At 53.4% G+C, this 26,158-nt stretch overlaps 1 protein-coding gene across 3 annotated transcripts in view; it reads right to left on the reverse strand.

Annotated features, from left to right (window-relative positions):
- Nucleotides 1–3,231: 3,231 nt before the first annotated feature.
- Nucleotides 3,232–26,158, reverse strand: part of TBX5 (T-box transcription factor 5) — an 87,025-nt gene continuing 64,098 nt past the window's right edge. For all 3 annotated transcript variants that reach the window (XM_051826595.2, XM_051826594.2, XM_008272284.4), the window contains exons 8-9: nt 13,962–14,188; nt 3,232–5,311 (exon numbers count right to left, since the gene is read on the reverse strand). In XM_051826595.2, the coding sequence (XP_051682555.1) occupies nt 4,737–5,311; nt 13,962–14,188 (802 nt within the window). In that variant the 3' untranslated portion in view covers nt 3,232–4,736. The remainder of the gene's footprint in view (nt 5,312–13,961; nt 14,189–26,158) is intronic.

The following is a 26,158-nucleotide window of genomic DNA, read 5'->3' on the forward strand; positions in this document are numbered from 1 at the left end:
GGCAGACACTACCATGTTTACGCAATCCCACATTTGGGAATATTAAGGCTAACTCCAGTTGCGCAGGATCAGAAAAACTCATGGTGACTTCCCAGAAAACAGTGATGCGGATCCCTGATTACTTCCTACACCCGGCTCCTCCCAGCGGAATGATCAGATTAAGCGATTAGCACATTGTAAAGGCTTTTCTATACTTTGCCAACCTCTCCTCCCAAAAAGCTTACCCAATTTTCCTTTCAATCGACGGCTTAAGAGGTTGTTTGCCATTTCCTCATTAACAATAAGCATTTGCCGAATCAATGGGTAAAAATGACTTTCAACTTGCATTTCATAGACTGAACTCCTCCTTTGGAAGCAGCTGTGGCGTCTCCACTTTACTGGATGCCTGGACCTCCGACAGTCCTCCGGGGGTGATGGGACGTCTCCCTCCACTGGAGGAGGACGCCAAGGCTTCGACACACTGAGGCTCCCATGTGAGCTTCACCGTGTACCAGCTGTGTGATCTCAGGGGCACACGCATGGGCTGACGCTCGGAGAGTTCTAGGGTTCTTTCTGCCTCCATCCCATTGAGTCCCGCACTCCAGGGACCCAGGAAGCCAGGAGGGTGCTGTAATGTTCCTCGCCCGAGTACAAGGAAGCCGGCACCCACACTTGCAGATCCCCCCTCCTACAGCAGTGGGAGCTACCTGGAAAGGGAGTCAACACAACAGACAGGATCCCAAGGAGAATCCACCACACACAGGCGGGCCTTCCCACGTGTTTGCAGAGTGAATGCGTGAATGCAGACTGGTGGGAGGGACCACTCATTTGTGAACCTACCACTCATACTTCCATCATGATTTCTGCCTCAGGACCTTTGCATATGCCATGAGTTCTGCCTGCAATTATTTTCCTCTTAATTTTTCACCTGGATAATTCTACTGCCCACTAGGGCTCGGGTCAAAAGTCGCCTACCTCCCCCAGATCATGTTAGGATCCTTGTCTTTCCCTTTATGATATTGTGCCTGTTGCCTGCATAGCAGACAATTACCTGTTTCTGTTTCTGTCGCTAACCCACCAGCTCCAGGAGGACACGCCCCCCGTCACCTTGTCCATCCCTGTGTCTCCAGCACTTATGTGTCCAGACCAGAGCATTCACAACACACAACGTAGGAATATGACAATGTGTGACACCAACACAATGACAGAACTCCATGAACGTTTGGATATTACATCTCTACTCCTACCAATTCAGAAAAACGATTCAGCACAACCATTGTCTGGGACCCAGAGTGGTTAACCTGCACCGTATGGAAGGCCAATGTCCCTCCCCCGATATATATAACTTGCTGCGAACATATTTTTTTTCCAGTGGTGACAAATGTTTGAGTTGTGTGGTGGGGGTGTTGTTAACTCCATACAGGTTGAGCATCCGAATCTGGAAATCCAAACTCTCCCACTTTTTGAGCAATGCACGCTCCTGCAAGAGGAGGAATCCACACCTGAGAGGTCCCAGAGAGAATGCAGGTGCACTAAAATACTGCATGAAACTCCCTTGGGGCCGTGGGGATAGGCGTCTATGGAACACAAGCAAATTTCATGTTTAGATTTGGGTGCCATCCCCAAGACAGATCACTGTGTCCATCCCAGATCCAAACGGATCTAACATGCAGAACTTCCGGTCCCACATGCTCTGGATAAGGGCCACTCAACCTGTGCTTGGATGATGTTCTTCTGAAAGAATCGCCTATCTCGTATAGTTGGGAAAAATAGTTTGGGAGAGAATTTCTTCAAAGGCAATCTTCCCTTTTATTTTTAGCTGAACCCACCAGAATTAATATTTAGAGCCAGAATTTATTCAGTGAAACTTGAATAATTCTGTCCCTTGGGGATGGGCAGGTCACTGACCTAGTTTTTCCACTGCACTTGGGAGCAGCTGAATTGTCATTTCTTTATAATTAATTCACACTTCTCGGAGGTCTTTGCCTAGGCAAGATCCTGGGGCAGGGGGGTGCTGATTGCATGAATAATTCGTAATCAACAAGTCAATGGTTCTTGCTTCGAGGGGAATGGGACATAGTGGTTGGCTCACTCTTTCTTTCTTTCTTTCTTTCTTTCTTTCTTTCTTTCTTTCTTTCTTTCTTTCTTTCTTTCTTTCTTTTTTGACAGGCAGAGTTAGTGAGAGAGAGACAGAGAGAAAGGTCTTCCTTCCATTGGTTCACCCCTCAAATGGCCGCCACAGACGGAGTGCTGTGCCAGGAGCGAGGTGCTTCCTCCTGGTCTCCCATGGGGTGCAGAGCCCAAGCACTTGGGCCATCCTCCACTGCCTTCCCGGGCCACAGCAGAGAGCTGGCCTGGAACAGGGGCAACCGGGACAGAATCTGGCGCCCCAACGGGGACTAGAACCCGGTGTGCCGGCACCGCAGGCGGAGGATTAGCCTAATGAGCCACAGCGCCGGCCAGTGGTTGGCTCTTGATAGCTAGAGGGATGTAAGCAGGAGCGTGAGAAAACCAGAAGAAAAAAAAAGACCCCAGCACTGTTTGCTCCCCCATTTACTAACCCAGAGGTGCGACGCAGGCCAAACTCGAATCCTCAACATGCGGCATTTTAAATAAGCATCCGCCCAGATCTTGGCACTGGGCTCCCCGAAGACTTCATGGCAGCAATGGGGTCAGAGCAGAGAGCCAGCAGGAGACAAAGAATGGAGGGGGTGACAAGGCCAACAGCAGCAGGAAGGCAACACAGGTGAAACATTGTATTCCAGGGACATGAACCATGGGGTGGGTGGAGTCTGGATCCAGGATCTCCTGTAGATGCCAACACACGCTGGTGTTCCGATCTCGTCTAGAAAATTCTGTCTGCCTGGAACCTACACACATGCCCTGGGTACTTGAAATCATCCCAGATTCGCTCTTATAATGAAAACGGCATGCATGCTGGGTAAACATTTCCATAGAGTATTGTTCAGGAAATAGCACAGGCTCAGTACGGGTGCACTGTGCGTGTGTGTGCGTGTGTGTGCGTGTGTTGGCCCGCAGTTGGGTGAACCTGCAGGTGCAGAGCCCACAGACTGCACCGGGCTCCACCACGTTCCAGTGCAGTGGGTCCTCCCTGTCCCCGAGTGGAGCAGAAGGAAACAGAGAGGGGCAGACACTGGCACGAGACACAACTCTTTCCAGCTAACATCCCCTCCCTTCTGTCAGGAGAAAGAACAGGGAAAAAAAAAAAAGCCAGGGTGTTTAAGTCGCTCGGACGTTTTTAAGCACATGGTTTTTATTAGGCATTAACTGGCACACAAATATAAGGAACAAGTACGTAATCCTGCCCCTCCCCCCCTTAGCAACACGAAGACAGAACCGCGAAAGACACCCACGTACAGACACACGCACACTTGCACGGACTCGGACATTCTCAGCCTCAAACATTACCCTGTTCTCTTCCTTAGGGTCACTTACTGGTTGTTTTTTTGTTTTTTGTTTTTTGTTTTTTTGTAATCAAGAAAGCAAAGCACATTCAGGAGGAAAAAAAAAACACACAAACTTGGTTTTGAGTATCAATAAAATTAAAAGCTCTTGGCCAGCTCCCATGCTGGTTTGCATTCCATGTTATTACTTAATTAGAATTCCTATTTATAAATAAATAGTACCAGTAAAATATTACATCTGAAGAACCCTACAATAACGTTTTACTTACACGGCCTTTTGTTTTTTTAGCACTGTTTTCTGCCTTCCGTAAGCACAGTTCTGTGTCGGCATCGGGTGCTGGAGCAGTCAGCGGTGAGCAGGTCTCTTCTCTAGCAAGCGTGGGTTTTGCTTTGCATCCCATTTGGGTCATCGGCGACGGAGGTCTGGAAGCTTGGAGCTGGCTTTGTTTTTTATCAGGAAGAATATTTCTTTGGGCTTTTTTTTTTTTTTTTTTCACAACTCTTGTCAGCGACAGAGCTTGTGCCCTGCTTATCACAGTTTGGCCCCACATGCACACCGGGGCTTTTTAAGTTGTTCAAAGCAACCTTTCCGGACGGGAAGCTATAGGCCACGTTGGAGCGACAGACGGCTGCACAGACCGGGAGCTGGGAAGCCGGCGGGGCTGGGGGAGATAGGCTGTCAGATGGGGCCCCACGTTATCCTGGCTCCGGCAGAGGGGCCGCGACTGGGCGCCACGGTGATGGAGAGTGCAGGGCGAGAGCAGAAGACGGCAGGAACCTTTCCAGAAACATCTCCCGGTGGAGGTAGGTGCTCTTCCTGGTGGAGGAGGGAAGGGTGGCGGCGGCCGCTCTTAGGGACGGACGAGGGGAACCCCACAAGTACATATTTTGAACCCTACTTGCCTCAGACCTCCCCCCACCCCCGCCACCAATAAGGGACTGGGTCCCGTCAAGAAAATTGAAAGAAAAAAATATATTATGATTTATTATATAACACAGTCAACATTAATACCAAGACAGGGAGACGCCCACCACGTGCTGGGAGAAGACAGCTGACGGGGCAGGCAAGGTGTTGGCTGGGGGCCCCGGGGTCTGCCTGATGAGCGTGGTGGCCGTGGGGGGCAGGACTTGGCTGATTCTGCTCATTCGTGAAGTTTTGAGACAAAGCAATGAAGTCACGTGGTTCCAACGGCGCTGTGAACCGCTGAGTGCTGGAGGCCATCACAGGGTGAAACTCTGGTCCACGGGGTTCTCTCTCTCTCCCTCTCCCTCTCTCTCTCCCTCTCTCTCTCTCATTCTCTGGTGAATGTCTGTGACGACGCAGGCTCCACCTTAGCTGTTCTCACTCCAGTCTGGCACCATACCAACCCCGTGCACAGAGTGGTACTGGTGTGGGGACAGGGTCCTAGGCACGCCGTGAGAGTAGAGGAAGTCAGGGGGCTGAACACTCCCGGGGGACTGCAGGCCAGTCTGGGGCCCACATTGCCTGACCACAGGCTGGTGAGCCACGGAGGTCTGGTGCTGGAACATTCCCTCTCCGAGCTGTGCCGAGCCGTGGCTGGCCATGCCAGCCAGCCGGGGGACCAGGGGCCCCGAGGTGAAGTGAGCGGAGAAGTGCTGGTAGGGCAACCTGTCCATGGGCTGCACGGTGGTGACCGTGCAGCTGCTATAGGAAGGCATGCTGGGCCACGTGTTGCAACTGATATCCTCCAGGCTGGGCACCGGCTCGCTGGGGGGCGCCGAGCTGGCGTACATGCAGGCCTGCCGCTGGGCCGATTCTGTCCTGTAGGAGGCGCTCAGGGCCTGCTGCTGGGGGTAGCTGGGGCGGTAGAAGGGGTCCTCCTCACTGGGGGAGGTCTCCATGTAGGGTTTCTTATATGGATGCTCTGTGGTGGAGCACTCTTCATCTGCAGAGACAAGAGGGACACCAGTGAGACCAGGACAAGCGCCGGGCGGCCAAAGGCAGAGGCCGCCACTGGGCTGGCTGCCCAGCGGACCGGAGCGTGGAGTCGGCCGACTGCTAGCTACAGCCCCCCTTGGATACCTACGGGTGGGCTATGTGGAGACCCTGGGCTGTGGAGTTCCAGGTGACGGCCGATCCACTTGGGGCTCAGTTTCTTCATCTCTAAGAGGGAACTGGGAGGCAGGCATTGGACACAGCAGCTAAGGCGCCACTTGGAATGCCCAGATGGGAGTGCCCGTGTCCCGGCCCCACTTCAATTCCAGCTACCTGCTACCGCACACCCCGCAGGAGCATGGTCGGATGGCAGATGCATGGAAGGGGATGGATCAGGTATTGGGGTCCCTGCCACCCACACGGGAAACTCGGGTTACAGCTGCAGGCACCTGGGCAGCAAACCATTGGACAGGAGCTCTCTCTTTGTCTGTCCACCACCCCACCATGCCTTCTAAATAAATACTTTTTTAAAAAATGTAAATGGAAAGTGTAATAATAGTGCTACAAAGGGGAGTGTTGAGGATTCAATGGGAAAATATGAATTCAGCACTCAGTCCACAGCCTGGCACAAGAAAACACTCAACAAACAGTCGCCATCACCATCTTCCCTCATCCCCTGCTGTGAATTCCTTAAATCTGTCGTAGCCATCATTACGGTTCTTGAACCTGGTGCACACCTGCTAGTTCATGACAACAGCATCAACAGTCACAGTAACAGTAACAGTAAACAGTAACCACAGTGTTTACGCCACCTAACGCTGTTCCAGGCACACCCATTAGAGCCTCACCACTGCCCCAGGAGGCGAGTTCTACCTCTGCCCCCACTGCGAGAGGAAAGAGAAGAAGCACATGGAGGTTAAGAAACCTTCTAACTGCTGGAGCCAGGATTAGAATCCCAGTAGCCTGACTGCAAAGGCCCTGCTCTCCAACGTCATGATCCACGGAGAAGCGAAGAAATAAATACGTGTGCAATGCAGGGATGCAGGGATGCAGGGGTGGACGGATGGATGGACAGACGGACGGACGGACGGACGGACAGATGGATGGACAGATGGATGGATGGACGGATGGACGGATGGGTGGATGGATGGACAGATGGATGGGTGGACAGATGGGTGGATGGATGGACAGATGGATGGGTGGACGGATGGGTGGATGGATGGATGGGTGGATGGATGATTGGATGGATGGATGGATTGGTGAATGGATGGATGGGTGGATGGATGGATGGATGGACGGGTGGGTGGATGGGTGGATGGATGGGTGGGTGGATGGGTGGATGGGTGGATGGATAGGCAGATGGATGGTTGGATGGGTGGATGGATGGTTGGATGGATGGATGGGTGGATGTGTGGATGGATAGGCAGATGGATGGGAGCTTTAGATGGATCCCCACATCCTTTCCTGATGCCTCATATACACAGGGATACCCAGTTCACATTTGTTGAGTTGGTAGAATGAACGTGCTGCTCTCTCCTGACTGAGGACTTCACTCCTGCTCTGTGCACTGGTCATTTCCTCATGGAGAACACTCTGTCCCTGAAAGGTCTGCTTGACTCACCGTGGAGTCGTCGGCCCCGCCGAGGACTCGTGAAAGTGCTAGGCTGTGCCCTAGAACACACTGAGACTCAACGCTATGAAAACTATGCGCACACCAAGTTGTTTTTTTTTTTTTTTTTTTTTGACAGGCAGAGTGCACAGTGAGAGAGAGAGAGACAGAGAGAAAGGTCTTCCTTTGCCGTTGGTTCACCCTCCAATGGCCATTGCAGCCGGCACACCGTGCCTATCCAAAGGCAGGAGCCAGGTGCTTCTCCTGGTCTCCCATGGGGTGCAGGGCCCAAGCACTTGGGCCATCCTCCACTGCACTCCCTGGCCACAGCAGAGAGCTGGCCTGGAAGAGGGGCAACCAGGGCAGAATCCGGCGCCCTGACCGGAACTAGAACCCGGTGTGCCGGCGCCGCAAGACGGAGGATTAGCCTAGTGAGCCGCAGTGCCGGCCCACACCAAGTTTTGCATGCAACTTTAAGGGGTGCAAGGACTCCCCAAAACTCAGACTCCAGGCCAAAAGGTATGTGTGGATTTGGACCTGCATGGTATCTCATGATGGCCATTTTTCCTGAACTTTTCAAGACCCCTCAAAGGCATGGATTTAAAAATATCTTGTACCAAACCAAACATTTTTTAATTCCATCTTCCATGAACGTTTTGAAGTACTATCATACTTACTTTACAGAGGAGCTAAGAAATAAGATTGAGCGTGTGTGTCGTGATAGCCACCATCAAGAGCAGCTCTGGTTGCAAGGATAACATCACCCGTCAATCTCACGGCAGACCTAACCTACACCAACACCTTCTAGCTGTCGCCTTGGGAGGAAGCAAGAGTTGGAAGGACCCGTCAAGGTGTAACCCTGAGCACAGAGCCATGGCTTAGCTGGCATCTCACCCTCCACACTGAACACCTTCTTCACTCACCTTCCAGTTTCTTCCTATTCAACAAAAGATAAGAAGTAGTGTCTGTCTTGGGGGGAGTTGGAGAGAAAAACAGCGGGGGGTGTCCAGGCAATTCTCTGCCATGGTCAAGGGCCACAAGGGCAGAACACTGGACCAAGCGGCAGGTAAGAGAGTGTAAGAGCTGATATTTAGGGAGCTCCCCCTAAGTGACCTCACTCTCATCTCACAGCAAATCCTCAAGGCCAAAGCTGAAACTCAGACATCGCTGGCCCACGGTCACTCGGCTGCAGAGGACCAGAGCCTGGAATCAAAGCTGCATCGGATGAATTTCCTGCCACATCTTGCTTCCAGCTCACTAGATTCCTCATGGCCAAGGCCACCACCCCAGTCACCCAACACAGATTTACTGAGCGCCTCCCAAGTGCCAGAGACCATGCTGAGCATTGCAGACAGAGTGCTGGGCGGGTTGATGGGATCCCGTCCGAGAGGTTGGGTCCCGTTGGGTCCTGCTGCGATCTGCCTGCGGCCATGGGAAGACGCACACGTCCAGAGCGCAGCCATTCTCTTGCTCTGGGTCTGAGCCAGCCCTGCAACCCAGATGGAGCAGCCTGCACTTGGGTTCCCCCAACCACCTCCATTTGCCTCTTTCTCCCTGCGACACCCACAGGTAGATCAAAAGGCTCCCCGCACAAAGGACTTCTACATTAGGGTTCTAGCCACGTAGCAGCCAGCAAGTTCCATTTTCAGCCACGTTCCTTCTGGGACACATCTGGGACCCATAGGACTCCCAAAAATTCATGCAAAAAAAAGAAAGAAAGAAAAATGCAGTCGCTCTCCCAGGTGTTCTGTCTTCGTCATGCCAACCATCCAGATGTGTGAAGACATCCAGATGAGTGAGCGGCCACGGTTTTCACCCTTCAGCGTCTGGAGCCTCGAAGACACCGCCCACGCTCGACTTGTTTTCTTCCTTGTTCCTCCTCCCTTGATGCTTTCTCTTCCATTCCGCCATGCCACCCCCACCCCCGCCCCACGGATTCATAAATCTGAATGTTTCCATTGTTGCTAGAATCATAACCTTTAGGATTTTTATTTAACCAGGGCGTTCCCCTTTTCAATAATAGAAAGTACAGCTGCAGGGTACCCTTGGCAAGAGAAAAAAAAAAAAAAAAGAAGAAGAAGAAAAAAAAAACAAGGCAGGCTAAGCATTCTCCAGTTTCTGATCCCGGTCCAGATTTGTTACAAGTAAAAAAGGGAGAATAATAGGAAAAAGGCCGGAACACATTTTGGAAAATCGTAAAATTATACATTCCAGTCTTTAATGCCCCAAAGATCTAATGCAGAGCCCTAAGAACCCTCAGTGCTGGCCTGCTGATGAAAGCGGGTCCTGAGCATTCTCGGAGTCTCTCCGCCCTCATGACACCGTAAAGAAATTCCAAAGCCGGCATCCAAGTCTCAGGTCGTCATGACAGATGCTCTGCACAGAATCTCCCTGTTTATTTTGGTTAGGGTTTGGTTCCTTTCTTTTTACTGCAAGCCTGGTAACTGTGTTTGCCAGAAGGCTCTCTGCAGCCAAGTCACTCCTGGCTTTCCTGGGTGGGGAGGGGCTGCACCCTAGGCACAGTCTTCTGACGGGAGGAGTCACAGGTGTGCATCACGAGGGGTCTATTCCAAGTCAGCTCCTGCGATTCTGAACCCAACGGGGTCTCCTGGCCAGCAGGGACTTTCTTCCTGACGCCAATTACCCGCCAAGGGAAAACCTGGTCCCTGGGATTTTTCTGGATGTTTTTGATTCTGGATCAAATGGCTTTAGTAATGCATTCAGAACATAGATTTTTAAGGCCCAGAATTAGGGCTCTGATGCTCACTGGCTAAGGGATCCTGAACGAATCACCAGACCACTGCAGCCTTAGTTCCTGATTGTAAATGGGATAATACCCACACTGCTGTGGGATTTAACTGAGATAATGCTACTTGCAATCTGGATTCTGTCTTCCTTATAGCACAGAGCTTTAAAAATCCCTTAGTTCACGGATAATCTGTGTAGAAAATGTCAGAGTCTACACCAAGCCCTACAGATATTAATAAGTGACAGGACACAATATGGGCCCCACCTGTATTGATTTTGTTGTAATTTTGCATATACTAGCCCCAAAACCCACATTGTTTTGGAAAAAAAAAATCTCTTGGTTCAAATTTTCTTTGTCCAAATAACCAGGACTACTCTCTTTTTCTCCTCTCGCTCTCGCTCTCTCTCGGAAGCCTGAACAGATGGCTCTCTGAAGGTCATCCAATACTTGAAGGTATTTGGGTGGGTTCCAGAGCTAGAAAGCTCACAGAGCAGCCTGCAAATCACTAATCCTATTGAGCAAATATTGTCACAGCTCCCAAATGGGTCATTTCCTTCAGCGAGGGAGTTAGTCCAGATGAAAGCCCAGTGCGGGTCCCTCACACACACAGACTCGGAGCCAGAGCAGCCGTCAGCCTGTCCCCGGCACGTCGGAGTGGGCCAGGACCGAGGCCTGTCACTCAGACACAGCTCCTCCTCCATCTGCACCCAAGCCAGCGTGCTTAGCCGACGTGGAGAGGCAGCGGCCCTTGACGCTTACAGATGGATGGATGGACGGGTGGACGGACAGGTGGACGGACCCCTGTGTGTGTGCTCCTTCAGAATATGGGAAGCCCCTCAGCTGGGAACCGGAAGACTCAGCTTCCCGGCTCATTTGGCCACCCTCGGAAACCATGAAACGTGTCTGCCGGCTCATCATCTGTCTCCCCTTCCCCCTCTCCCCGTGGGAATCCAACTTTCACCTCATCCTGGGTGTGTACCACGCACCCAGCACAGTACCCAGGACACGGTGATGCTCAGTAAGTCTTCTTATGAAGATGCATCCCAGGCCTGCATCTCTCAGACTCCAGCTCAGTCTCTGCGTGGGGAGGGAGGACCCAGAGAAGGGAAGGCAAGGCTGTGATGCCGCCTCCAAAAACATGCAGTAGGGACAAGACCCTGGCCCCAGTGGGTAAGACTCCCCTTGGGACGCCCACATCCCATATCACAGTGTGGAGTTCGAGTCCTGGCTCCTCCACTTCCGACCCATCTGCCTGCTACTGCGTATCCTGGGAGGCGGCAGTGCTGACCCAAGCAGTTACGTCCCTGCTGCCCATGGGGGAGACTCAGAAAGAGTTCTGGGCTCCTGGCTTCAGCCTGGCCAGTCCTGTCTATTATGGGGATTTGGGAAGTGAGCCAGCAAATGAAAGCTCGCTCGCTCGCTCTCTAATCAAAACAGCACCAAGAAAATGCATCCTGCAGTACCTTTTGCAATATCCAATTCCAACTCTCCCTTCAATCTCTTACTGGCATTGCATTTGGTTTCTACTGGGAAGAGGGTGCGAGTCCGGGTGGGAGGATAAGAAAGACAGACAAGTGCTCCCCCAGGCCCTGGGGTCCCGGCTTTGATGGAGTGGCATTGATAAAAGACCTCCCCTGCTTTTTTGGCTCCATCCATCGGGAGAGATAGTTTGGAGACAGCCGGGTTCAAACGCCAGGGAGCCCTGTGGCCTGCGGAGCCTTGGACGTTTCGCTGGGGCTGCCTGTGGGCCGGCTGGAAAGGAGACAGACAATGAGGGGAAGTCAGATAGCGGGGCAGGCAGGGGCCAGCGGGAAACCACCCACGGAGTTATCACTTAGCGGGAATCCCGAACTGGAAGGAAACCTGGCGATTGCTTATCGCTCCGCTCTGCAGCGTGGAGGTTCATGATGAATTGCTATGCGTTGTCTCCCAGGCGGGACAGACGGGGCTCGGCTGGAATGCTCCTGTCCCCGAGGGAGCTCCTCTCTAGGGGGTGGAGGGAGGTGAGAAGGGCAGAGGTCTCTGCGAAGGCGGAGGGCCTTGCGCAGGGGGCACACACCCACACACCCGTGGTCACGGGCTTCGGGGCGCATCTCAGGCCGGCCCACGCACGAGCCGGGGGTGGGGTGAGGTTGGGGCAAGTCTCCAGGCTCCCTGGCCCTGAATCCGTGAGAAAGGGGCCATTTTTCACCTTGTTGTCTGCAAGCAGTCACGGAGCCCTGGCCCCACCCACATCTCCAGCCCCTCCCACCCCTCAGCGTCCGCCTGCGTCCCCTCCCAGGCTGCCTTCTGCCTCTCAAGTCCTGAGTGCAATGGCACACGAGGGCTGCAGTGCACCGGGCCCTGCCTTCTTCAGTGGCCTCCTCTCCCAGCGCCTCCCTCTCGCCTAGGCTCTTGCATCCTGGCCTTGTGTTTGCTCCCTGGAGAGGACAAGCCCCCCACCCCTCCCCAGGGTGTCCTGCCTGCACACTCAGTCACACACACACACCCCGGGGGGACCCCAGATCCCTGCTTCAAGTCCTGCTCCATCGCCCAGGACCCCAGTCCAGTGTTCCGGTGTGAGAGTTGCCGACACATCTTTGCACATCTCCTGGGTAACGATCAATCACAGTCATGCCAAAGCCATCCTATGAACACTCGAGAAACGTCCGACCCGCCTGCCACAGTGTGTGCTGCCTAAGAGTGGGACGGCGGGGAGGGACGTCACCCAGCCTCCCCTTTGCCGCACTGTGCTGGCCCCCCTGGCTGCATGATCGCATGTCCCATCATCTCAGTTCCATCACATGGGTGCCACTGTTATCCCCGTGTTGCACAAAAGGTAGCAAGCCACCCCCGGCCACATAGCAGCAGAGAGGCAGCTAGCTACTGGACCATTTCTGCAACAACAACCCAGCCTCCAACTCCTGCTCCCCCAGTGGCCATCCCAAGTCGATCTGAAGTTCGCGTGGGGGCCACACAATGCCCAGTGAAACTCAGCCACCCATAGAGCCGAAGGGGCTGGCCGACCTCCCGTTCGGAGTCTCCCCCTCCATCCTTCCGGAATGTATTTATAAGGGCGCTGCTCGAAATATCGAGCCTAAAAAAGTGCCTCGGTTCTTTTTTAACGTCTTCCTCCCCTTCTTTCGGTCTGGCATTAATTTAATCGACAGAGCTCCCTAATTCAAACCTGGTGAGCTCTTCATCAGCAAGTTTGACCCTGGTCTCAAAAGCACCTCTCCGGTGGGAGATGAGATTTTTGAACACGTAGCTGATAAGTGAGACAGAACAGAGTGGTGGAGAGGGGTGGTGGCTATAGCAGACCAGCAAATGCAGATTCAAATTCCACCCTCTAAAAAAAAAAAAAAAAAAAAAAAAAAACTTTGGGAGCCTCAGTTTCCCCATTTGCAAAGTGGGTTAGAATAGCACCGGCTAAACCGCATGGTTGGCAAGGCCTGGTGGGATGATGGAAGGGCTTTCTTCTGTACAACACAGCACAGCGTCTCTGTGCGGAGACCTGCCCTCCATGGGATGCTCTGAACCTCCTGCCCGTGCTAAGGAGTCGGACGCGTCTCCGAGCATCTGGTCTCCAGCCCCTCCGCCAGCGGACGTGCTGGGAGTCGGGCCAGGGGGCCTGCTGCACGGACACTCTTCAAGCCTTGGGGAATCCACGGGGCCTGAATGGGCCTCAGGTGAGTCTGGGAGTCAGGCTTCGCCCGGCTCAGCTCCCCAGCCCCAGGCTGGCCCCAAGCGTGGTTTTTCACAAGGCCAACATGGGCACGTGTCAAATGGCCAAACTGCTGCTCGCCACATGGAGCGCCCGTGGCCATGGGTTCCTGGGAGTGAGTTTTTTTTTTTCTTGAGACTGAAGCACTGGGTGTCAGACTACCAAAGGCCCTGCACTGGCCCCTCTAACGTCTAACACAGGTGCATCTTAGAGCCAAGCTACGTGCAGGGTAGCCCTGAGCCAACAGAGGACTGCCATGGTGACGATGCCCTCGAGCCACGTCCAGGAGAAAAGGCCTTCCATGACCGTGCACCCACAGACTGTTTAAAAACCAGGCTCAGTAAGTTGGCTCTGCTTGCCAGTCTCCCAATGGCTGAGGTGGGGTTCACCCCAATGGTCCTGAAATCCTGCTCATGCCAAGTACGTTTTCTCCAAGAAAAGGGGCATTGGAGCCCCTTCAACTTGACCTGTGTCTCTGTGCGCTTCTGTGTCGCTTACGTGTTCAGAATCAACAGATGGCACCGCGCACACTCGGCCACCGCCAGGGAAGGAGGAAGAGGTGGGGAGGAGGCGCGCCGGGCTGGGGCTGTCGCACTCACCTTTCCGCTTGGTGCAGTGATAAATCTGGCCGTGCTCCTGGGCCAGGGGGTACGGGTTGGGAGGGGGCAGAAGGTCCGTCGAGGGGCCGGAGACCCCGTTCTCACACTGGTACTGGGACCCCAAGTTGGAGGAGGCAGAGAGAGCCCGGGGCTCACTGCTGAACGGGCTGTGGTTGGAGGCCACCTTCTGCCGCACCGTGCTCCGGGGAACCACGGGGTACTCTTTACTGCAAGAGAGGAGATGGGAAACAGCGCTGGTCAGTGCCCTGGACGACCCCCAATGGCCGAGCGGGGGGCTCAGAACCCATCAGGGAAGTCCCAGGATAAGAAACCAGTGGTCTCTGCGGGGCGCAGGAATGCAGTTTCGTCTTGTACGTCACACGCCCTGGATGTGTACTTGGGCACTCGCTTCTCCTGCCTTATACATTAGGCAAGTAGGCTTACGAACAGCTTCACACAAGGGCAGACAGGTAAAGGAGGACCCCTTAGTCAAGAATCCCTCTTCTCTGGCCCAAGTCCTTGGACCCCCGCACCCGCGTGGGAGACCCAGAGGAAGCTCCTGGCTCCTGACTTGGGTTCGGCGCAGCTCTGGCCGTTGCAGTCAATTGGGGAATGAACCAGCAGATGGAAGACCTCTCTCTCTCTCTCTCTCTCTCTCTCTCTCTCTCTGCCTTTCCTCCTCTCTCTGTGTAACTGTGACTTTTAAATAAATAAATCCTTATTTAAAAAAAAAAAGACTCCCTCTTCTCAGGGTAGGCACTGGGTGCCGTGGTTAAGCCACCATTTGGGAAGCCCGTGTCCCATATCAGAGTGCTTGGTTTGAGTCCTGGCTACTCTGCTGCTGATCCAGCTTCCTGTGAATATACTTGGAAAAGCAGGGGATGATGGCCCAAGGCCGGCTCATTCCTGGCTTTTGTGGGCCACAGGGTGAGTGAATCGATGGATGAAAGATCTCTCTCTCTGTCTCTCTGTCTCTCTCTCTCTGCCTTTCAAATGAAAAAAAGTTCATGTCAAAAAAATAAAAAGAGTATTCCAGTCTAATCCACGTGTCTTCCAATTCCCTTCATTTGAAAGTGAAATGACAGGCACGGGTTCATGTCCCGGCTGCTCCACTTCCGATCCAGCTCCCTGCTAATGGCCTGGAAAAAGAAGCAGAAGTTTGGGCCCTTCCACCCAACTGGGAGACCCAGATGAGGCTCCTGGCTCCAGGTGTCAGCCTGGCCCAGCACTGGCTGTTGCAAACATCCGGGGAGTGAACTAGCAGGTGGAAGTGCTCTCTCTCTCTCTCCCTTTTTTTTTTTTTTTTCTGTAACTCTGACTTTCAAATAAATAAATAAATAAATCTTCTTTAAAAAAAAAAAAGTCCAGATGGCTTGGGCAGTCATTTGGACCTCACCTCTGGATATTAAAACAAGGCTGTTATTGTCCACAACAACCAAGATACAGCATCAACCAAGGCGCCCATCAGCCGATGAATGAATTAAGAAAATGTGGTGTAAGTAGAATGGAATGTTATTCAGCCATAAAAAAAGAAGGAAATCCTGTTAACTACAGCAGAATGGGTAGAACCGGAGGACTTCATAAAATAAATAAGCCAGACCCAGACAGACCAATCCTGCATGTTCTCACTCATGAGTGGAAGCTAAAAAATAAATCCCAATCTTAGTGATTACCAAGGGCTGGGAGCGATGGTGGGGAGGCAGGGAGTTGGACCAAAGGAGTCAGCTGCTGGGTTCCACGGTGTGGGCGTGGTGAGGGCCTGCAGCTCCCAACCACCTAGCACACATCATATCGACAACCAGAAGGTTCCCAAGCCCCCAGCCACACAGAAATGCGGGAGAAGGGGGCACGGCCACCCCGACTTGCTCGCTGTGTACATGTGCCGAAATGGCACGCTGCAGCCCTAAATGTCTCTGCTTGTTGCTAATTTGAAAGAAATGGCTTTCAAATCAGGGCTGAAGTCCTTGTGCGCAGCCGGTAGGGGAGGATAGCTGAGCCGCCAGGGGATGCGGGTGTGAGCCGGTCAGCCTGCTGCTCCCGCCGCGGAGGGAGTTCTCTCCCTGAGCTGCTGTCCTTGTCTCCAGGGATGCCCCTCACTTTCCCATGCCACCTGCACCCAGGCATAACGGGGTTGCACTCGGCCCGCGGCAAGAGCTCAGCCAATGGCAACCTTCGAGACTGTTGCTGACTTGGGAAAGTGGGGGCGGAGCGAAGGCAGTGCCCCGACCAGGCAGAGAGATCAGCGCCTGGGGTCTACACTTGGCTCCACGCACAGCAATGCAGTGACAGCCCACGGACGGCCTCCTTTGAGGAGTTCCAGATGGGCTGTCCTGGAGCTCCCTGGCCTATGAGACAGCCCCGGGGGATGAGACCTGGCAGCGTCAACCGCATCCTCTCCTGGGAAGCAGCACCAGGAACCCCAGCGGAAGCACAAGGGTGGGAGGTGGCTCACACAGGGGCAGTGGGACAGGAGGTGAGAGGAGGACCCGGCTAAAGACAAAAGGGACGGCAGGAGGCGGGCATTCGGCCCAGCAGTTAAGACACCACGTGGGACACCCCCACCCCTTATCAGAGGGCCTGGTTCGAGTCCCGGCTCTGCTTCCGATTCCAGCTTCCTGCTGATGTGCACCCTGGGAGGCAGTGACGGCCCAAGGTCTTGGGTCCCTGCCACCCATATGGGAAGACCCACATGAGTACAGGCTCCCAGCGTGGGTCTGTCCAGCTCCAGCTGTTGCAGGCGTAAGGGGAATGAAGCACCAGACAGAAGACCTCTCTCTGCCCTTCTGTCTGTCTCTCTGCTTCTCCAGTAACATGGATAAACAGATTTCTTTTGTAAAAAGAGACAAGGGAACCCTTGGACTCCTATAGTTATCTTGAAAGATATCAAACGATGCCCCATAAATATTATGTGTCAATGAAAAAATTAATAGAATGAGAAGATAAGAGACAATGACTAGAAACATCAGAGTGTGGAAGAAGGAAAAAGATTCACCCATGAACATCCTCATCCCACTTAGGGTGGGGAGGGGACCTTGAGCAAGGCATTTATAAAGCATACATATTGCCTCATCACCACTCAGAAAGGTTTTTCAAAAGATTTATTTATTTATTTGAGAGGCAGAGTTGCAGAGAGAGGAGGAGAGGGACAGAGAGATCTTCCATCTGCTGGTGCACTCTGCAGATGGCCACAATGGCCAGGGCTGGGCTAGGCCGAAGCCAGGAGCCAGGAGCTTCATCTGGGTCTCCCATGTGGACAGCAGGGACCCAAGGACTTGGGCCATTCTCTGCTGCTTTCTCAGGCACATTAGCTGGGAGCTGGATCAGAAGTGGAGCAGCCGGGACTTGAGCCAGCACCCATATGGGATGCCTGCCTCATAGGTGGTGGCTTTACCTGCTACCAGCCCCAGAAATATTGTCAAGGTGGGCATTGGGTGCACTGTCTAAGAAGCCATTTGACTGCCCATGTCCCATAGCACAGTGCCTAGGTCTGAGTCTCTGCTCTGCTCCCCATCCAACTCCTTGTTGATGTGCGTGGGGCGGGGGGTGGGGGGGAGCAGGTGGTGGCTCAAGAACTTGGTTTGGTCCCTGCCACTTGCATGCAAAACGTGGAATGAGTTCTGAGCTCCTGGCTTCAGCCTGGCCCAGCCCTGGCTGCTCAGGAATTTGGAAAGTAAACCAGCAGACAAGAGATCTCTGTCTCTGTTTCTGTCTCTGTCTCTCTGCCATTCAAATAAATAAAAGATAAATTTTGGGGGCAAGTGTTGTGGTGCAGCAAGTTCAACAGCCTTTGGGATGCCTAGGATGGAGTCCTGCTCCCAATCCTGCTTCCTACAAGGCATCCGGGAAGCAGCAGATGGCGGCTCAAGTCCTCGGGCTCCTGCCACCCATGTGGGAGACCCAGATGGGGCTCCTGGCTCCTGGCCGCAGGCTGACCCAGAAACGGCTGTTGTGGGCATTTGGGGAGTGAACCAGTAGATGGAAGCTCACTTGCTCTCTCTCTCTCTCTCTCTCTCTCTCTCTCTCTGCTTTTCAAACAAATAAATCCTTTCCAAAAAGTGAAACTATATCTGATAGCTACATTTCTGCATAACTGTCTTCATCTGTAACCTGTGTGTTCTGCTTGGTGCCTTTCACCATGTGCCTCTGCGGAGTGGAGCAGGTGCTGGGGAGCCCGAGGCACTCACAGCTGAGAGGAAAACCTCCCTGTAAGCCCCAGAAGGCAGCCAGTTGCAATTTCTGCCCTGACTCAGAACCATCCATTTTTCCCCATATTGCATTTTTTTAATCAATTTTTGGCCAGATAAGCTTTGCCTGCTTGTATGCAGTAGCATCTGAAAAATCATGGGTTTGTGGTATAATCTGGAGCCCCTGCAATGCAATTGAACTAAAAGCTTAAGCATTAAAATTAAAGCACTCAGCCGGTGCCGCGGCTCACCAGGCTAATCCTCTGCCTTGTGGCGCCGGCACACCGGGTTCTAGTCCCAGTCGGGGCGCTGGATTCTGTCCCGGTTGCCCCTCTTCCAGGCCAGCTCTCTGCTGTGGCCCAGGAGTGCAGTGGAGGATGGCCCAAGTACTTGGGCACTGCACCCGCATGGGAGACCAGGAGAAGCATCTGGCTCCTGGCTTCGGATCAGCGTGATGCACCGGCCGCGGCAGCCATTGAGGGGTGAACCAACAGCAAAAGGAAGACCTTTCTCTCTGTCTCTCTCTCACTGTCCACTCTGCCTCTCAAAAAAAAAAAAAAAAAATTAAAGCACCACCCCTCCCCCGGAATCCTGTCCTATACAAAGACCTACCCATAGCTCCTTTCGAAGGAAGCTTCCTTAGCCCGTTTCATTCCTGCTGTGCTCCTAGGAGGGAGGTGTTCTTGTGTCCCCATTTCACAGATCAGGAAAACTGAGGCCCATGGAGACTGAGCAAGCTGACCAAGGTCACAGAGCCAGAAAACTTCTTTTGATTTTTTAAATCCAAGGAGGAGGAGTTCAGAGCCAAGACTCCCTGCCCATATCTCCCAACCATCCTGGGTGTAACCACCTCTGGCCTGTGCCCCAGCCTTTGTTTGTCATGTCAGAGCATGACAGAGTGGCCAGACAGGGGACACTGGGCATCCACGGCCAAGTTTCCATGGGGCTTCAGACACCCTCACGACACCCAGGGGTCCCGTAGCCGAGCTGCCCTGTGGCATATGCCATCTCAGACCCAAAGCTGGAGCCATCCCCAGCACCATGCCAGAGAGAACTTGCCCCCTGGGCCAGGAGGCTGAAAGGAATGAAATTAGCTTTATAGCTCTGGCTTTGTGGTTCAAGCTACGTAATGGAAAAAGAAGAAGAAGAAGAAGAAGAAGTATAATAATAATGAGACATTACAAAAGTTGTCAGATCCTGCTGGGATTTCTATTTGGGTCTGCGAGTTTGAGCACTGGGCTGTCACAGCTCCAACAGGATGGGGAAAAATCTCTTTGGGTTTTATATTTTTAATGAGGACTTTTTTTTTTCTTTAATTAAAGAAAATAACTCCCAAAAAAATGTTGGCCAGGGGAATTTACAAGAGAACGTATCAATGGACTCCGTGGAGTTCTCCATTCCAGCACCGCCAAATTGCAAAATTACTCTCTGGAAGGCCAAATTCTGCTTTTGATTATTGACACTCAGAGAAGCAGGAAGGCTGGGAGGGCCCCGTCACTCCCGGGCCCCCGTGGCCTGCTTCCCTCCGAGGTGCTGGAAGCGGCACCCTTGCCATCCGTCAAGAACGTCTCCTTCAGTGCTGACACGCCACGGCCTCGAGCCGGCTGACAGGTGTCAAAACGCGGGAGTGGACGGGCGCGGGGGCTTCTCGCTCACCCACGGAAGGGCCTCAGCAAAGCGAAGAAAATGTCAGAAGCAAACAGCGCCGGGGTGGTTTGCACCGGCCCCTCCATCAGCCAGAGGGATCTGGTTAGCGTCCGTCCCGCAGATCAACTCTGCAGCCTAAGAGCATCCATGACAAAGCCCGGGCGCGAGAGAACGAAAGAGAAAGCTGAAAAGCCCTTGCGAATCTGGGCAGCCACACAAGGCAGATCTCCATCCTCCTCATCAGCATCCTCCTCCCCTTCCTCCTCCTCCTCATCATCACCCCTGCCGCTCTCAGCATCACCTAACGTTCCAGGTGCTGTGCTGTGTGACTGCAATGCCTCCCCTCATCTGATCGTGGATACAGAATCCCTTCCTGCCCGTACTTAGAGGTACTTTAGAGACAACGAAATGCATGCGCAGAGAGGTTAAGTGCCTCACCCTGGGCCACACAGCTAAGACAAGGTACAGCCATGATTTGCCCACTCGTTCCCTCTTGATAATGGGGAAATTGTTGGCCTGTACACCAGCTGCGTGGCAAAGACAACCACCCACTAGACAAAGCAGCATGCTGGTGACAGAGGCTGTACCCCAGCGAGGTCAGCATCTACTGCTCAACTCCCCGTTCGAGCAACCTTTAGCCGTCCACACCCCAGCGCTTTGTGGCTGCATCAGCCTGCTACACGCGCTCCACCTGCCTGCACTCCGGAGGGAAGCTGGGATCCCGAGTGAGTGTCGGAGCCTGCAGAGCAGCCTTGCCCCAGCTCCGCCCCCCCCCCATCACATTCTGTTCCACGTGAGCGGGTGCCCTGAATGACGCCATTGTCGCCGGGTCTGGTTGTAAAACGTTACAAGGGAATATTGAAGCCCACGGCCCAACTGCACCCTGAGCCCGCCGCCAGCCAAGCGACACCCCCGAGGACCGTTTCCACCGCAGCCCACTCAATCGGCCCTTTCACGGGGGCAGGTGGCCGGAGCGCCGGAGCGCTGGCGTGCCGGCGTGCCGTGTTTGCTTTTGTTTTCCCCCGGTGACGCTTATCCAATTTCTGGCGGCCGTTTTCCAACAAGCAGAGCAGTGCGGGCAAAGCTAGGGACTGGAAAATCCTGCTCTTGTGGGGCAAATTCCTCTCCTTGCTAACACTTTCATCCGTGATTAAAATCTACAAAGCCCCCCCCCGCGCCCCCCCCCCCCCACCGCCACTCCCGGGAGAGTGTTCCCGACTTACTCACTTTCTAACACGCTTGGGGGAGTCACTCTACTCCAAGCCCGGGTGGACACAGCGGGAGCCGTGGAGGGCACGCCCTAGGTGCGATTTAGCCCGGTGCCAATAATAAATAATCGCACACTCCATCGTGTCTGCAAAGCACTTTCTAATCATTTTTATTAGTTAGCTCGCAGCACACCGGCAAGCTGAAGACCATGGCACCATCTCGCTAGTGAGAACCGACAGGCACAAGGAGACTATATAAACTTCCCAGCGTGGATTCCACGGGTGTTGTGTGATGGGAGAGGGGCCAAGAATCTCAGACACCTTTCTCCCTGCCCCTGAGCACCCATCGTTTGTGACAACTTGGCTTTGAGGCCCCCTTGGGAAGCCTCAAGCTAATAGTATCTTACAGGGGGTACTTTCAAGTTCAGGCTCGAGTTGGGCTAAATGGATGTGCCCTACATCAGAACCCCACCATGAACTTGGCCACTGGCCGTCTGGTCTCTTTCCTCCTCCAAGTCTCAATCTCTTATCTATAAAATGGGAATACTAAGAGCAGGCACATCTTGAGGCTGAAAAGTGACATGGTGCATGGAGAGACTTAGCTTGGCGGCGGTGAGGTGGGGAGGGCTGTGCGCAACAAACACTAGCCTGTGAAGTGTTCATCATTCTATAAGAGGTCTCCAAAAAGTTCCAGGAGGGGTCGGCATTGTGGCACAGGGGGTTAAGCTGCCGCCTGCCTTGCCAGCATCCTGTATGAGCACCGGGTTGAGTCTCAGGCTGCTCTGCTTCTGACCCAGCTCCCTGCTAACGCACCTGGGAAAGAACAGAAAATGGTGCTTGGGTCGCTGCCAGCCACGTGGGAGACCCGGACGGAGTTCCTGGCTTCTGTCTCCAGCCCGGCCCAGCCCCAGCTGTTACGGCTATTTGGGGGAGTGAAGCAGTGGATTCATGCTCTACTCCCTCTGTAACTCTGCCTTTCAAACAAATAAATAAATCTGTAAAAAAAAATAAATAAATACAGTTCAAGGAAAATATGTATCAGGAAAAAACAATGTGTGGATTTCAAAAACTTTGCACCAAAATAAACTTGTCTTCTAACTCCATTTTCCACAAGCTTTGGGAGCCGTCTTTGCCACACAGAGCCAGCTCTTACTCTGCAAGGCTTCACATGGTCTTGCAGCCCCAAAATACCAAACATTTAAATCTCATCAGTATTCCCAGGGAGAGGCCCAAGCTTGCTCAGAAGGGGTCCATGAGTCACCAAAAAGGTTTTGGTCAGCACAGCATGGACAGGTGGCATGGGCACGGTGGGGCAGTTGGGGAGCAGCTGGAGGAATGAGCCAGGGGCCGGCACTGTGGCACAGCAGGCTAACGCCCTGGTCTGAAGCACCGGCATCCCATATGGATGCTGGGTCGAGTCCCAGCTGCTCCACTTCCCATCCAGCTCTCTGCTATGGCCTGGGAAAGCAGTAGAAGATGGCCCAAGTGCTTGGGCCCCTGCACCCACGTGGGAGACCGGAAGAAGCTCCTGGCTCCTGTCTTCGGATCAGCTTAGCTCCGGCCGTTACGGCCATTTGTGGAGTGAATCAGCAGATGGAAGACCTCTGTCTCTACCTCTCTTGGTACCACCTTTCAAAGAAATAAAATAAATCTTTAAAAAAAAAAATGACCCAGATCAACTCCCATTGCCGCAGATTCTCCGTTCGCAGAAGGGGACACACAAGGCCATCTCACAGGACAGTTGTGTCTCCAAGGTCAAAGCTCACACCACAGGGTCAGACATGACCCTAGAGACTGATTCAGGCTGAAGGGGTGATGAGATCATGGTAACAGTTCCTCAAACAGCCTCGCCAGGTACTAGGACTGAACGGAGCAGCTCAATGTTTTAGTTCGGTATCAGGAAACCACAGTTTTAACCAGTTCAACCACGCCTTAATTCTTGGTGTTTTTTTGTTTGTTTGCTTGCTTGTTTTGATTGTTTTTTTTTTTAACTAAATGACCTTCCGCAGACTTCTTCCTGTATCAAGGGGACTACCTGTAGGCCTCTTTGTGTTCTGGGGGAGACCACTTGGGGGCCCATTGGTCATCAAGGACCTCCCGGTGGCTTTGGGTTCAAATGCTGACCTTCGCAGGGTCCCCCAAGGCAGCTACTGGTGAAGGTCCCTGAATACGCTGGGTCCCAGCAGGGTGTCTGCCTCCTCCCCACCCCCACCAAACAGCCCAGGCAAAACCTGCAGGCAAATGGGTCTCACTGGGAGACGGGGCTGTGCAAGGCTGTGGGACTCTGTCCTGGGGAATGGGTTTCCAACTTGGATGTTTAATCCCCTGGGAAATGAAAAGCAAGTGATGACACCCAAGCTCACCCCTAGAGAATTTGGGGTCATTGCTCTGGGGTGCAGCCTGGACACAGAGTATCCAGTGTCCCCAGGGGAGAGCAGCTGCCCATAAAAGGGTGCACACTGAGGGCTTCCGCTGATAAAAAACATCAGCACTGGGCATTTGGCGCTGTACAGACGTCACCGGGGAGCCTGCACCCTCTATGGGAGTGCCCGGGTGTGAGTGCTGGCTCCACTCTGAATTCCCCAGGGGCAGCAGTGATGGCACCCAGGACCCGGTCCCTGCCACCCCTGTGGGAGACCCGGATGGAGCCCCTGGCTCTGGGCTTTGGCCTGGACCAGATCCAGTGGTTAGGAGCATTTGGGAAATGAAACAGCAGATGAAAGAACTCTCTCTCTCTCTCTCTCTCTCTCTCTCTTTCTCTCTTTGCCTCTGCCTCTCTGTAACTCTGACTTTCCAATAAATAAATAAATCTTTTTAAAAAATAAATAAACAAAAGGATGGATGGACAGACAGATCTGTGGATGGGTGGAGAGAGAGGTGATGGGTGGTGGATGGATGAATGGATGGATGGGCGGATGGTGGGATGCGTGGATGGATAAAGCAAATATACAGCAGAACATTAATGACAGAATCCAAACTGGCAAACACCCGGTGGCACACGGGTGTTCCCTGTCCAATTTTCCATGTTTTCTGTAAGTTCTAACTTTTTCACATGGGAGGATCAGGAGCAGCACCGCGGTTAATTCCAACACAAGGAGAGACAGGGCTGCCTTTCCCACAAAACAGCACCGCGTGGGCTCTGCTCCAAAAAACAAGGTCATAACCCCCGCCCCGCACATGTGTTTCCTCATTCCCTAGGGCCAGAGATGAGCCAGGTGTGACCGCGGGACACCTCCACCCGTCCCTGGAGAGGCCTTGCTGAAGGGCAGTCTCTGACCCATGTTCAGGGCCACCATGCTCCAAACTTCCGGGGGGGACTGGAAGACATCCATTTTGCTAAATAAGCTCCCCTATGTTGCTGTGATGTGGGTGGATGAAAGTCATATAACTTAGCAGCCAGACAAAACAAACAGTTCGGCTACAAATGGGTGACTGGTTTCATTGGTTTATGCCGTGTGTGCATTTTTTTTTTATTTGAGAGGTAGAATTATAGACAGTGAGAGAGAGAAACAGAGAGAAAGGTCTTCCTTCCATTGGTTCACCCCCCAAATGGCTACTACGTCTGGAGCTGCGCTGATCCGAAGGCAGGAGCCAGGTGCTTCCCCCTGGTCTCCCATGCAGGTGCAGGGCCCAAGCACTTGGGCCATCCTCCACTGCCCTCCCGGGCCACAGCAGAGAGCTGGACTGGAAGAGGAGCAACTGGGACTAGAACTCGGCACCCATATGGGATGCCAGCACCGCAGGCAGAGGATTAGCCAAGTGAGCCATGGCGCTGGCCCCATGTCTGTGCATTGACGCGCTGTGCTGTGCCCCAGAAGGAGGTACAGGTATTAACACATGAATGAAAAATTGTGGACTTGAAATAAATAAAGGGGGAAATGAGCAGAGGCTCCGAACAGGCGCTTCTTACAGGCAGACCCGCAAGGGTCAACAAGCAGATGAAAATATCGTCCCCTTCACTACTCATTAGGCAAAGCAAATCCTGCCAGCACTGGGTCATCGGCACCTCACACCTGCTGGCATGGCTGCCATCCAAAAGACAAAAGGTGGCAAGCGTGGGCAGGAGTGTGGAGAGAAGGGAACCGTGGCACGCTGAGGCAGGGAGATACCTTGTACGGCCGCTACAGAAACGAGTGTGCCGGTAACTCACAAAGTTACAAACAGAACCACCATACGCTTCAGCCATCTGTCTTCTGGGACGCTGTCCAACGGAAATGAGATCATTATCTCCGAGAGATAACTGCATTCCCAGGTGTATCGTGGCGTTATTCGCAATAAAAGAGAGGAGGAGACAATGTAGGGGCCCGTCAGGAGAGGAGCAGACACAGAGGACGCGCTGAGCCTGCACGACAGCCCGAGTCAGCCTCGACAGAGAAGGAGATTCCGGAGCAGGTGCTTGGCACAGTGAAGGTGCCACTTGGGGGACCCGGATGCCACTCAGAGCACCTGGCTTCCTGTTCCTGCTCCACTCGGAATTCCAGCTTCCTGCCAACGCACGCCCCGGGAGGCAGCAGGCAGCGGTCCCTGCCACTCCTGTGGGAGACCTGGAGTAAGTTTCTGGCTCCTGGTTTTATCCTGGCCCAGCCCCAGCCGTTGCAGGCACTTGGGGCGCTCCCTCTCCCCCTCCTCCTCCCTCTTCCTCTCTCTCTCTCTCTCTCTCTCTCTCTCTCTCTCTCTCATCCCTCCCTCTCCCTCTGAAACAAAATAAATAAACAAGACTTTTGAAAAACTTCATTAAATGTAAGAAATCCTCTCAATGCAAACACATCTGAAGGCCATCAAGCCAGACACGCGAAGACCAACACGGCACCACCTCTCCAGCTCGTGCCACTGGAAAGGAGTCAGCTCGCAGCAGCCGAGAGCAGAAAGGAAGCTGGGAGGGAGAAGTCGAGAGGTGCAGTTTCATGTGTGCAGGATGAGGAATGCGGCGGCACGCGAACGTGGCTAACAACGCCGTCCCAGACACCCGGAACGTGCTGGGGGCGGATCTCAAATGTTCTCACTGAGGGGAAAGACAAGAAAATGATGCCACTACGTAGACACGCATGAAGACAATCCCTTGTACACCTTAACTGTATCTGGCGTTCACACTTCCGTAGAGACCACAAGGGTGTGGACGGGCGAGTGGCTCGCAGCACCGTGGGGCTGGGCAGGGGGA

This window comes from Oryctolagus cuniculus, chromosome 21 (genome assembly GCF_964237555.1).
Source record: "Oryctolagus cuniculus chromosome 21, mOryCun1.1, whole genome shotgun sequence".
In the NCBI taxonomy this organism is placed as follows: Eukaryota; Metazoa; Chordata; class Mammalia; order Lagomorpha; family Leporidae; genus Oryctolagus; species Oryctolagus cuniculus.